This window comes from Talpa occidentalis, unplaced genomic scaffold (genome assembly GCF_014898055.3).
Source record: "Talpa occidentalis isolate TD23 unplaced genomic scaffold, MPIMG_talOcc4v2.1 talOcc4.4, whole genome shotgun sequence".
Classification (NCBI taxonomy): Eukaryota; Metazoa; Chordata; class Mammalia; order Eulipotyphla; family Talpidae; genus Talpa; species Talpa occidentalis.
Genome location: NW_023604295.1, coordinates 119432971 through 119447299, shown reverse-complemented (window position 1 = coordinate 119447299; position 14329 = coordinate 119432971). Strand labels below are relative to the sequence as shown.

At 41.4% G+C, this 14329-nt stretch overlaps 1 protein-coding gene across 1 annotated transcript; it reads left to right on the top strand.

Annotated features, from left to right (window-relative positions):
- Positions 1 to 1956: 1956 nt before the first annotated feature.
- On the top strand, positions 1957 to 6300 carry LOC119256975 (arylamine N-acetyltransferase 1). Its single transcript, XM_037524700.2, has 2 exons — positions 1957 to 2011; positions 5324 to 6300. The coding sequence occupies exon 2, from the start codon at positions 5330 to 5332 to the stop codon at positions 6200 to 6202; it is 873 nt and encodes a 290-aa protein (XP_037380597.1). The 5' UTR covers positions 1957 to 2011; positions 5324 to 5329; the 3' UTR covers positions 6203 to 6300.
- The last annotated feature ends 8029 nt before the right edge of the window (positions 6301 to 14329 follow it).

Below are 14329 nucleotides of genomic sequence, written 5' to 3'. Positions count from 1 at the left end.
AGTTGTGTATTTGGAAAAAAAAAACAAAACATGGCTGAGGAGTCCAACTGTGTGAAGTATGGGCCGAGTTCTACCACTTACCAATTATGTGCTCATGAGCAAATTAGGAACCACTCTGGGCCTCAATTTGTATATGATGTGGGAAGAAGAAGAATACTTCCCTTATAATCATTAACAAGGATTTAATGACATAAGCAAAATATAGTGCTGTGAACAGAAAAACATACAAAACCCACTCCATATGTGTTAACTATAATTACTGTTGCTGTTGCTGTTATACTCAGTTTAAAATGTGCCTCTTATTATACAATTGAACACTAGATTCTGGAGTGTCCAGTGACCAGCTAGGTCTCCTAAAGTGGCCCTGTAGTTTAAGAGGCATATAGTCATAATTCTAAATCAGCTGCTTAACTATGGAAGATAATAAATAAAAATTCTCTAGAGGAGTATTTTGAGATATTCCTCAACAGATGTATATTAAATATACAAGAGTGGGCTCCTTACTAACACCATGCTATTTAATTCCCAAATGGAGATTTGAAGAGTCAATAGGCATATGAAGACCTGCTCAAATTTACTTTTCTGATTATTGTCAGAGAAGTTCAAACTATAGCAACTCTGAGCTGTCACCTGGACACATCAGATCAAGAGTCATTTGAAAGTTTCTTATATAAAGAGTCAATTGGGTTATAAAGATCACAGGAATCTTTTTACAGAAGAGGATGTAACCTTAATGAAATCCTCCATGAAATCAATGATCATATGCTCTGTCTCCCAAAACATCTCATTTCTGATAGAAATCCATGCAAAGTTCTCATGTTCATTGGCAGGTACCTGTAGGAAAGCATTTATCATAATAGTGTTTGTCGTAACCAGGTGTTGGAGACAGCATCAGTGTCCTTCATGAGTGGGACTAGGTAGTCTTAGGTTGGGTTCTCCTAAAACTTGATGCTGAGGGGAAGATTGCATTCAGTAGCTTATTTGGGACGTGAGTAAAGGAAGTACCAATATGCAATTAGGAAAGGGAGATGGCCCAGTTTGAGAGTCAATAAAGGGGGCATTAGTGTGGCAGGTTATCTCTCTGGATAAAGGGCACTTAATACCAGGGGAGAACATGGGGCAGCAGTGCTGCCTATGTTCCCAGAGTAATCCATGTGAGTGGGTAGAATATGAGGGGATTTATCCTCCAGTACCAATCATGCTATGCTTAGTGGTGTCACCACATTAAGTTGCAGTTCCATCCAGCCTCCCTAACAGAGACCCAGAAAAAGCCTTCAGGTTAAGAATCCCAAATTAGTGCAGTAGGACCTGAGAGGCATTATTGATCAGAACAATTATTGCAAAGGGAGAACTAAAGGTAAACATTGTGTCATTAAAGTAGTTTTAAAAACATAGTGTAGAGGAAAAGGCATAGGAAATGGCAAGATTTACAGACCAATATCATTAATGTATATTAAAGACACAAGTACAAACAAAGAACATTCTATATTATACCCAACCTAAACATGGGCACATTTCAGTCACATTGCACAGTGCCTTTGGGTGAAGTGGCAGACGGGATTGGAAATGGAGCTTGAAAGGAATAAAAACAAACACATGGACCTCATAGAATTGATGAAGAAAGGGTGTCATCTGGGGAGCTGATTTTAACCATCCAGCTTCCTCTCCTCCTCTAGGTATATGGGTCTGATTTTCCTAAACCTCTTGAAAATACTCCCCTCCCACATTATACATACGACTTCTGACTTCAGGGTCCCTAAGAGCAGGGATTATGTCAAATACAAAAGGTCACACCCCCTCATCCTCACAGTTATTTATGGATATTTTTCAATGAAGAAATTTGAGAGGTGCACAAGACGCAGCTGAGACCTCACAACTACATTTCCCAGAAGTCTCTGGGTGTCTGGGGGTGGAGCACTTTGGGAGGCCAGGGAGGACACTTCCTGTGCTGGTCCTGTGAGTGGCAGGACTAGGCAACCTGGTTCCTGGTATTGGGTCCTAGTGGAACTCGGTGAGTGACTTGTTTATCCTTTGAAACTGGGGCTTAATGTGAGTCCAAGAGACTGGCTACTGTACCACACCTGAATTTCAAGTCCTGAGCTTGTTCAAAAGTTTGGAATCCTGTGCTTTCCTACTGTACAGCACAGTGGAGAAGACTGCAATGCAAATTGTCTGGGGTAAGGTCACGGGGACCCTAAGGACCTTAGGGTCCTTGGCAGGTCCCTTAGTGTCTCTAAAATGCATTTTCTCCAGCAATAAAATGGAGCTAAAATAGTGCTTCCTTAAAAGGGTTGTTGTGAAGATTAAAGAAGCATATTTAAAAAGTAAAGTGTATAATGTGTGTTTGTTGAAACTGGATTTCCTTCTGGAATAATTATAACAGCGATTTCCACTTCCTCTGATCTGGATTGGGTGTGTCTGAGGGACCCAGTTAGTACTGAGGCAGCAAATTCACCGCAAGTCCTATTCCTCCTGCTCATGGGAAATTCTCTACTGATCCCCAAAGTGCAGGGACGCTGGGCTGTTTGGTGGGCAAGGATTAAAGGGATACAATGGTATTGGCAGGAGACTAGCGGGCAAAGTCTCCAGGAATCATAAACAAGAGTCAGCACCATCACTTGAGGCAGATTGAGGGTAACTCGCCGAGCACAGCTGTGCAGAATCCAGAGAGAGGAGACTGCCTAGGAGGAGGGCCCTGAAGCCGGGGGCCTTGTGGCAGCTCCGTTCTGGGTGTGGCTCCCAGTTCTGCATGGTGGCCACATATAACCCGCCTGCTGGCTCCTTCTTCATAAACTGCTCTTTTCCTTCGGAGGACCCTCATTTTGGTTTCTCAGTCACAAAACATCTGACCCCTCCCTCTCACACTCAACAGGAAGTTGCTAGCTGTCAACTATTTAGCTGCATGCTGTCCAGAAATTTATTTTGCCTAGGCTTTGTAGGCTTAAAAAATTCAGAGGCAGCTTTATAAACTAGCATATTTCACCAGTGAATCTTGGTGAATCTGCCCTCCCAAGGAGGGCAAACAAAAAAATGAAAACCACTCCAAGTTTCCTGCTTCCTTGGTCTCAGTACAACTGTCTTTAACTGAAATCACTAATTTTCCACAGATGTCCTTTCTGGGCTGTTTCACAGACTCAGTACACTAAGCACTGTTGAGGGATGGTGTGAGTATAGCTTACTCAGCAAATTTTTTTCCATCCAGAAAATCATTAGCTTGGATGCTTGTCCCTGGAGTGGCCTGGGTTCTACTGTCCTTGCAGTGGCCTCAGAGACAAAAGAAAAGGAAGGGTAAGGAAGGGAGAGGAAATATATAAAAAGGCACACAGAAAGAAGAGAGACTCAAAACATTCCTTAAGATTCTTCTATTCAACTCCTCAATTCTATTACTGGGTATATACCCTAAGAATTGAAAACAGATACTGAAAAAAGTACTTCAACACAAATGCTGATGGCATCTTGTTCACAACAGGCAATGGTGGAAACAAGCCAACTGTCCATAAGGAAGGAAGAGATAAACAAAGCTGGTACATCCATAATATTGAATATTATTCAGTCATAAAAAGGAATGAAGTATTGATATGTGTTATAATATAAATGAACCTTGAAAATATTATCCTAAATTAAATGAAGTATTCACAAAAGGCTACCTATTATATGATTGCATTTGGAATACAGTGCCCAACCCTCAAGTTCCCCTTACTGTCTTTTGTACAATAAATTCTCATGTCAGAGTAAAAACCAAAGAGCAGCTTTCCTGTCTGCCTATGACTATACAGATGCCTCTTTCACTGTCTCCATTTCCTAATGAATCTGTTCTTTTAAAATAAAAAATAGGGGCCTCCCTGATGGTGCAAGGGGTTAAGATGCAACCTATGAAGCTAACTGCAGTCACTGCAGCACGAGTTCAATCCCTGTCAGGGAGCTACCCACATGGCGCAGCAGACCTCTCCTGCCTCGCTCACTCCTCCCCTCAGCAGTGTATTTCAGTCAATCTGTCTGTTCTGTTCTCCACTCTGTCTCTGGTGGATCCTATCACTGCCCACACCTCTGGCCTGTACCCCCGTTTTTCTGTGCATAAATAAATAAATCTTTAAAAAAATAATTAAGATAATTAAAAACCAAAGACTTGCATGTTCTCTGTCACCTGTCTGACTCCGTCTTAGCCCGTGCTCCCTCTTACTCTGCTGCAATCACTCTGGCTCCCTAGACATTCCTTGAACACCCTAGGCAGTTTCCATTTTCAGACCTTTTCACTTTCTGTCCCTTCTGCCTAGAGGAGGATGGCTCATTTTTTCACATCCTTGTGGTCACCATTTATTTTTGACTACTTTATTTGAACTCAAGCTCTCTTTTTATCCCTGGCACATTCTGTCTCCTTTTCCCCAAAGCACTTATCATAATCTAAGAAATTTCATGCTTTATTTGTTTATTCAGTTCACTATCTGTTATTATATCCTCCAGAAAAGTGTAAGATTTTTGAGGGCCAACAAGCACTGATCAGTAGCAAATACACAGTGGGATTTCAGCAGACTATTTATTGAATGAGTCAATAAATTAATGATCAATGAATATAAATCTTTGAGTGGGGAAGAAACTTTGAATGGTAAGTTTCAACCAAAGGGGAACTGTGTGTGTGGAGTGCCATGATTACAACATACTCTATTATATAATGCTCCTGTTAGAAACTAAACCCTGTCTCAATTGATACCCATTTAAACCTCTTTATTTCATCACCAAGAAAACCACAGGTAAGCTATTTATCACTTCACGTATCACTTTTTTTTAAAGTTTTTTTTTTTATTTAAACAAGAACTGGGGTACAGTCAGAGGTGCGGGAGGGTGAGAGAATTCATCAGAGCGGGGAGTAGAACAGGCAGATGGACTGAAGACACTTCTGAGCAGAGCAGCAGGTGAGGCAGGAGAGGTCTGCCACGCCATGTGGGTATCTCCCTGGCTGTCCGGGAATCAAACCAGCGCTGCAGAGAGTGTGGACAGCTTCACAGCGTGGCGCTCAACTCGCTGTGCCACCGGGGAGGCCTTCACTTATCACTTAATTTGAATTTTCAACTTCTGTTGAAATGTGAAAGAAGTGCTAGCATTTTTCTAATGAGATTATGTCAAGTGTTGTATGTGAAGATAATGCATACAATGAAAGTGCTACACAAAAGAAATGTAACTACTGATATTTATAAACATTTTGTGTATTTACATATTTAAAATACATTTATATATTAAAATGCATCACAGTTGTCATTGATCTACTGAAAGAAATTCAAGGACAAAAGTCACACTATTTGTTTTTGTTTTGCTTCCCATGCCTTAGGGAATCATGGACATTGAAGCATATTTTGAAAGAATTGGTTATAAGAACTCCAGGAACAAATTGGACTTGGAAACATTGACTGACATTTTTCAGCACCAGATCCGAGCCATTCCCTTTGAGAACCTGAACATCCATTGTGGAGAAGCCATGGAATTGGGCTTGGAGGCCATTTTTGATCAAGTTGTGAGAAAGAATCGGGGTGGGTGGTGTCTCCAGGTGAATCATCTTCTCTACTGGGTGCTGACCACAATTGGTTTTGAGACCACAATATTAGGAGGGTATGTTTACAACACTCCAGCCAACAAATACAGCACTGGGATGATTCATCTCCTCCTGAAAGTGACCATTGATGGCAGGAATTACATCGTTGATGCTGGGTTTGGAAGGTCTTACCAGATGTGGCAGCCTCTGGAGTTAATTTCTGGGAAGGACCAGCCTCAGGTGCCTTGTATCTTTCGCTTGACAGAAGAGAACGGAATCTGGTACCTGGACCAAATCAGAAGAGAGCAGTACATTCCAAACCAAGAATTTCTTAATTCTGATCTCCTGGAAAAGAGCAAACACCGAAAAATTTATTCCTTTACTCTTGAACCGAGAACAATTGAAGATTTTGAGGCTATGAATACATTCCTTCAGACATCTCCAACATCTGTGTTTACAAGCAAGTCCTTTTGTTCCTTGCAGACCTTAGAAGGGGTTCACTGTTTAGTGGGCTTCACCCTCACCTATAGGAAATTCAATTATAGGGACAATATGGATCTGGTAGAATTTAAGACACTGAATGAGGAAGAAATAGAAGAAGAGCTGAAAAATATATTTAATATTTCCTTGGAGAAAAAGCTTGTGCCCAAACATGGTGATCGGTTTTTTACCATTTAGAATCAGGAGTCAGTCAAAATGACTCAGGATTTCTTCAGGTATTGATTTTTTTATTATAAAAAAATTAAATATATATAAAATCAGAGAAAATAAAATAAACTGCTGTTATTTATCACTCTGTTGATAAACTTTCAACTGGTCACCTGTTTCTCAGATTTCCTCAATGCCGCGACATTGTGTTGAAGAAAATCCTAGATTCAAGTTATTCATCTTTAAAGATGTCAACATAAATAATAACTTCTTCGAGAAGCATAATCACATTTTCAAATTTGGTATTAATAATGATGTTTTAAGGATGGTCTACGATTTTCTTGGGAAAGCAGTGATTTATGCTGGAAAACCTCCCACAGTGGTTGCTTGTTGAATTCCTAGAGAGTGTTTTCCCGTTACACTCTGAGGAAATTGTTTTTATTACGGTAAATCAGTCACTATTCAATATCCAATTTTTACACAAATATCACACGTGGAACTTATGATTTGATTGCAACAAAGAAGAATGAGACATGACATTGCTTCCAAAGAACTTAATAGTATCAAGACAAGGCTTAAACCAACACATAGTGGCAGGTGATTAAGCACAAAGAGAGTGACACAGTTAATAATTTCCTACATGGTTCTTTTCGCAACCAGTTTTTCAGGCGCGATTTTTCTTAATTTTGGAACACTAATATTTAGAATTTCAAATTCCACAACTGTCATGTCTAAAAGTGATAGTTATTGTGAATTTAAAATGCATCTATCTGTAAGAACTGAATATCTTAAAAACTATGTTAGCACACTATTAGCTAATACGTCAGTCACAAAATTTTATTTTTGAAAGTTAAGATGTTATAGACTAAGTTATTTTTCTGCAATGAAATCTTCCTTGCATTGTCTTTCATGGGTCTCAGTTACATTGTTTTACTTCCTGCTACGCTTTGAAAAAAATGCATGAGCTTCAAAGTACACAGATCTAAGTTCAAACTCTGTGGACACTGGGGAATTGCTTGAGTAATCTGTGACCCAATTTCTGAGATAAAATGGGATAGTACTTCCAGAATTCACTGCCAGACCTAGAGTAAACACTCAGTAAATATTTGTTACATGAATGAATGAATAACATCAGTAATGTTTTTGACACTGAGTCAAGATTTGAAGAAGTTCTTTTATCTTGCTTTATTTTCTTTCAAAAACGTACCTTCTCCATATTGCTTTATTTCCCTCTAGCTTGAAATCCTAGTCCTGAAACTCCTCAACCTTCCTCCTTTTTCCTTTATTAAGTATTAATAGGATATCAGCTGGCCCAAATCCGAATGTAGTTTTATGCTTCAGAATCAGAGTCCTAATGATATCTCAGATTTTCTGCTCACTATTGTCCAGTCTTGGAGTCTAAAGAGACGGTGGCAGAATGAAGACACCAGGTTCTCCTACTCCACACATTTAAAACCAGGTTATAGCTAAACAATGACAGTGGCCCCTAAATAACGGACAGATGGCTATTATATGCGATCAGAGCAGCAACATGGTGGAAAGAGATGGGAAAACTAAACTGTGTTTGGAGTGATACCACTGGGTACAGCACACAAGAGAGAGGGGTGGTCACCATATAGAGCCTCTTTGCTATTAATTCTAGGGCACCTAGTTGGCACTATACTGAAGAAAAGGCTGCACAAGCTGAGAACTCTAGAAGTAAGGGCGCAGACTGGTGAATGTTGGCTTGAACATGTGACTGCCAAATGAGAACTGTTGGAGCCAGAACTGGCAGGGGAGAGCCAGACCTGTGTCTGCGTCTGCTTACAGAAAGGCTATTTGCAGCCCGAGGCTGTGATATGCAGCCCACCTGCCTTATCCCCACACAGGGGCCAAGCCCAGAGACTAGCCAAATATTCCCATTAACTAGATTTTGAAGCACCTGGATCTTAATAACATAATATATGAGTGAACATTAAGTATATCTTGTAAGGGGGTGAGTGAGGAAAGTCACACTGGTATGTGTTTAAAGGGTGTGACTGGAAAGTTTTCAGATGTGAGGTTGCCTTCACTGAGGGCTGGCAGTGACCTTGGAGAGACTTACTGGTCAAGTTGTTCAATAACTAGGAACTGAGCTCTCCTCAGAACCTCACTGGATCTGGAGCACGAAGTAGCAGAGCTCCTGATACTGAGGAAGCACTGCCAAAGGGACAATATGATACAGGGCAGGTGAGGGACACCCCCAAAACCCTAAACCTCTCTGCTCTAAATAGATTTTGCCATTGGCTGCATCATGACAAAACATACCTAGTACATAAGACCTTTAATGGAAGGAACTTTATTTTTTTATTTTTTTAAAGATTTTATTTATGCATACAAGAACTGGGGTGTGAGCTAGAGGTGTTGGGGGCGGGGATGTGAGAGGATTCACCAGAGACAGTGGGGAGCAGAATAGCCAGATGTACTGAACGACACTGCTGAGGGGAGCAGTGGGTAAGACAGAACAGGTCTGCTGCCCCATGTGGGTAGCTTCCTGGCTGGGAATCGAATTTATGTTGCAGAGGCTGGAGATAGCTTGATGGCTGAGATTTTAACCCCTGTGCCACCAAGGAGGCCCTGGAAAGGAACTTAAATGCAATTAGTATACAACAAAAAGAAGGGAAAGAATATAGTTTCCAAATCTAGCACCTGAAGTTACTCGTCCCGCGTGAGTAAATGCCCAGCCACACAGGGTTGGCCCAAAGCAGGGCCACTGAGGCCTGAAAGCCTGCCCTAAGTCTAAAGCACCTTCCAGCAGGGGCCCATAGAAAAGGGTCAGAAACAGCCAGAAACAACCAGACAACTCTGGGAGGAAAAGAGCAAAATCAAAATCAAGATAAGAGCTGCCATTGCTAACCTCCCCACAGGTCTCTCTCCTGCGTCTGTTTCACCCAGTCCACAACCAAGAAGCAAGTGCAGCTGTTTCACATGTCTCTCTGCCCATGTGCCTCCTCCAGGTCTCCTTGCTCTCCATCTGTCTTCAGTTTCGTCTCCATGTCTTCCTTCTCCCTGCTCAGCTCCACGTTCCCTTGGGTGGGGCAGGGAACCTGGACTCTCCTCTTTCCCTGGGGACCACCCAGTTTTAAATGGACATGTTTCTCAGTGGTAGTGTTAGGGGGAAAGGATGTCATGAGCTAATTCCATACAGGCTTTGTGGACTCCACCCCAACTCCAGACCAAAGCCATCAACACACAAACCCCATCATCACCAAAGGGAGGGTTGCTGGGACCTGAGGGCAGAGTTAAGCTGCCAAGTTTGGTGTAAAATCAGACATGTGAGCCTTGAGTCTCTCTCTTGTTCTCCTGGCTCTTGGCTCTTCACCAGCTCTCAGTGTGCCATTGGGATTCCTGGTCGGCGGATCGGGTAGGATGCATTTAAGACTTTATTTCCCTCTTTTCTCCCTGAGTTGTACATTTCCTCATTTTCCCTTCCCTTGTAAATAAACCTTTTATTAACCTTTTGTGTGCCTGCAGTTGAGTATTAATAAGTCCCTTTTAAGCGTGTGGGTGAGGACCCACAGTCAGGCAACCCGTTTTATATCAGGGTTGCCCTGTAGCAGTAGCTCTGAGGGAAGATGATCAAACACCAGAAGCCTCCTTACTACCTTGCATATATACCTTGATCCTGTGTGGTGATTGACCAGAAGCCTCTCTACTGCCTTCCATACACACCTTGATCTTAGGTGAAATCCTGAAATTAGAAAACTTAGTGTCAAGAGTCACTGGCGGGCATTTCCCATGGCCGGGCTAAACATGATTGTAAATGAAGAAATTGCCATTTGCAGCATCAATTGCCTATGAAAAATGGACACGGATGCTGTTTTAACCAAAGCTGAAATTCAACTAGACTTTGTTCTTTCTGTGACACCAGAGGCCGACTGAACCTAATTAAAGACTTTCTTGATCAATGAATGGTGGGAATTGTTTCAACCAACAAGATAAAAATCTTACTGATTTGATCCCCTCTGACCATAACCTGTTAGTATCTGATCATACAACCATTGCCAAGCTCCCCTTCTAGCCACAAAGATGCCTGACACTTTCCCTCCAGGAAACCACCTGCTAAATGCGTGAGTTCCTCTGCCAGGCTTTTTGATCTTTGGACTTTTTCTTTCCTTTGTAGAAAGTAAAGAGATGCTGTCTTCTTGTGGAGTCTGGGGACTGAGTCATTGATTCATTGCACAATCCAGTAGGTCATGAGGGGGACTATTGCTACAGTGACCAAATGTCTTGAAGGCCAAGAAATGTGTAGCCTCTATAGAGGAAAGTAATTGCTTGCTTTCTTAAAGCAAACACTTAGTTGTTCTTTCTACTCCCCACCATCTCTTTAAATGCTGAGATTTCAGTATTCCCTGGGGGCAGCTTATCTTTTGCTCTGAAGGAACCTCTTTGTGGATCATTTTTTTGCAAATATGAGGCAAAGCTGTCTCCAGGAAGGAGGGCTTTGTAGAATAGCTGTTGGGATGACAATGCAAAAGTGAGAAGCTGAGAAGGAGCAATGAGGCCCTCTTGGGAGAGGAGCAAAGATCAAAAGGTGATGGATTATTCTCTTGAATAATTTGGACCTATGGAGCAACTTCAGGGTCCAGGTTAACATGTGAGTCCCTGAATGAAAGGGAGGCCATGTGCCCTGCTTTTAAGAGCATTTCTCTGACAATTCAGAACCTATATTAAATGGTGGTTCCCCGTTATATTTCTAAGTGGTTGTTTTAGTTTGCTGGGGCAAAAATACCACAGGCTGGGTGCTTATACAAAGGAAATTTATTTCACACAGATTTGGAAGCTAAAAGTCCACAATTGAGTTGTCAATAAGTTTGGTTTCTTCTGCAACCTCTCTCCTTGGTTTGCAGATGAACGTTTTCTCCCTGTGTCCTCACATGGTCTATGGTTGTTTGAGTTCTAATCCTTTCTTATAAGGATACCAGTCAGGTTGAATTAGGATCCATTTGTCCATGTGACCTCATTTTAGCTTAATTTTCTTTTTAATTGCCCTTCTCCCAATACAGTAACATTCTGAAGTACTATTAGTTAGGATATCAACACTTGAATTTTGAGGAGACACAGTTCAGCACATAGCAGTCTACCCTCATCCAAGTTCATGTCCTTGTATGCAAAATACTTCCACCCTATCGCAATAGCCCTGAAAGTTTTAATCCTTTCTAGGCACCAACTCTAAATCCAAAATCTTATCTAAATATTATCTAAGTAAATGGTAAAGGTGAGACTTGAAGTATGAGATTCATTCTGAATCAAAATTCTTCTCCACCTGAGAACTTATGAAATCAGACAAGTTACCTGCTTTCAAAACACAATGGTGGATCAAACAAAGGTTATCAAGCAAAGGATAGACAGTCACATTCCAAAAGGAAAAATCAGAAAAAAAATCAAAAGAACCCAAGCCAAGTCCAAAATCTAGAAGGCAAATTCCTTTTGATTTTGAGGCTGGCAAATAATCCTCCCTGGGTCCGTTCTCTGTCCTCTGTCCACTGGCAGAATCCCAACAGTCTGACAGCCTTTGTCCACTTCAGTTTAATTAGCAGCATTTCCACTGAGGTGGAAATGAGTCATATTGTAATTGGTCTAGAGAGGGAATGTCTAGCCACACCCCTGGCATCCTCTCCAGAACATGCATTGTTTTTTGCAATATGGAAAGGCTGAAATTTTTCAATATCTTCAAGCTCTAGTTCCTTTTTGCTTAACAATTCCTTCTTCAATTTATCTTTCTCCTCTCACTGTAGCAGTAAGAAGAAAGCTGACTATACCTTCAAGATTTTGCTTAGAAATCTCCTCAGCTAAATATCCAAACCTATCACTCACAAATCCCGTCTTCCACAAAACACTAGGACACAATTCAGCCAAGTTCTTTGCCACATCATCACAAGGGTTACCTCCCCTCCAGTGTTGGAAGTGATTTAAATGCCAATATTCTTACCAAGAGTCTCTTCAAAGCAATCTAGGCTTGTTTTAATAGTTACCTCAAAACTCTTCCAGCCTCTACCCATTACCCTGTTTCAAAACCACCTCTACAGTGTTTAGATATTACAGGTTCAACATGTTCATATTCAACATATGAATCTGGGAGGAACTTAACTCAATATATAACACTGGTTATTGTAGTATTCCAAGAAATGTTTGACTTTTTGAGATCTAACTTGGATTTGGTAATTTTAAACCTTTCTTATTACTTCTAGTGGTTTTTTTTTATTAGAAGTAATTATATAACTATAACTGTTCTATTGTAACAGGATGGTCCCCAGGAAAAAGGGAGGTTCTGGGTTCCCTGCCCCACCCAAAGGAATGTGGAGCTGAGCAGGGAGAAGGGAAGCTGCAGAGGAGACTGGAGAGGGAAGGAAGCAAGACTGAGAGCAAGAAGGAGACCCGGAGGAGGCACATGGACAGAGAGACTCGTGAAGAAACTGTGCTTGCTTCTTGGTCGTGGGCTGGGTGGCACAGATGTGGGTGAGACCCATGGGGAGATGAAAATGGCAGCTTTTATCTTGATTTTGATTTTGCTCTTTTCCTCCCAGACTTGTCCTATTGTTTCTGATCCTTTTCTGTGGGTCCCTGCTGGAAGATGCTTTAGACTTGTGGCAGGCTTTTGTGCCCTGCTTTGGGCCAATCCTGTTTGGTTGGGCATTTACCCACGAGCGGACGAGTCACTTCGGGTGCTTGATTTGGAAACTATATTCTTTGTCTTTTCTGTATTACACACTAATTGTATTAAAGTTATTTTCCAGTAAAGATCTTACATGTTTTGTCTTGATGTAGTGGATGGCAGAACCTATTTAAAGCAGGCAGGTTTAAATAGGGGTGCCCCTCTCCCTGTCCTGTAATACCATATATATAATAATATCTGCAGCAGTAGTAAAAAATTTTTTCCATTAATTAAGAAATAAAAATGTGTGCTGGGAACTATTTTTTTTTAATTGTGGTAACACTGGCTTATAATACTGTTTGTGATTTAGAGGTATAGGTGTACCAAGACCTCCTCAGGTTTTGATACCACACCCACAACCAAAACACCCACAGTGTCCTCCGCCACAGTCAGTTGTGCTGCCTCCACGCTTTGTTCTTTTCCTCATCTCCCCCTCTTCGTTCTCTGGCCCTGCCCCTTCCCCCACCCCCACTGGAGCTTCAGTTCCACAGGTGGAAATCTCAGGTTTGTTATTGGCCTGACTTTATTTGACCCCTTGCTTTGTTCCTCTATATTCCATATATAAGTGACACCAATTGTTATTTGTCTTTCTCCTTCTGACTTATTTTGCTTAGCATAACCCCATCTAGTTCCATCCATGTAGTTCCAAATGGCTAAACTTTATATTTAATAATAGCTAAGTAATATCCCATCGTGTATATAACCACATCTCCCTGATTCACCCACGTGTTTTTGGGCATTTAGGTAGTTTCCATGACTTGGCTATTATACATAGTGCTTCAATGAACATAAGAGTGTATATTTCCCTTGGAATTAGTGTTTTTTGTGTTCTTTGGGTATATACTAGTATTGGAACTATTAGGTTGTGTGGTAGAAGCATTTTATATTTTAGAGAAACCGCCGTACTGTTTTCCACAGGGCATGGACCAGTCTACATTCCCACCAACAGATTAAGAGTCTTTCTTTTTTCTACATCCTCGCCAACACTTTTTGCTTCTGGTCTTTTTTTATGTGGGCCTTTTCCATGGATGTCAGAGTGGGGAACAGAACAGGCAGACTGACGAAATACACTGCTGAGGGGAGCAGCGGGAGTGACAGGAGAGGTCTGTGCACCATGTGGGACCCTTGCTGGTGGCCAGGGATCAAACTGGTGCTGCAGAGGCTGCGGGCAGCTTTGCAGTCCAGCGCTCAACCGCTGCACCACCAGGGGAGGCCCCTGACCCATCTAACTTTTTATGGAAACCAAATTCCTGGCATTGGTTGGGTTTTCCTTGTGTACGCACAAAGGAAGGATGTGTATTATTTCTAAAAATATTGCTGAGCTACATAATTGCTACTTTTAATGCCATCATGTAAAAATATTATCTCATTTTATGTGGTTATTTGGTACAAAGTTAAAAGTTAAGTGTGTAGAGTTCTAGTAATTACCCAGGTGTTATTATTATTTTTTAAATCATTGCAGACCAAGGAGAACAAATAATCTT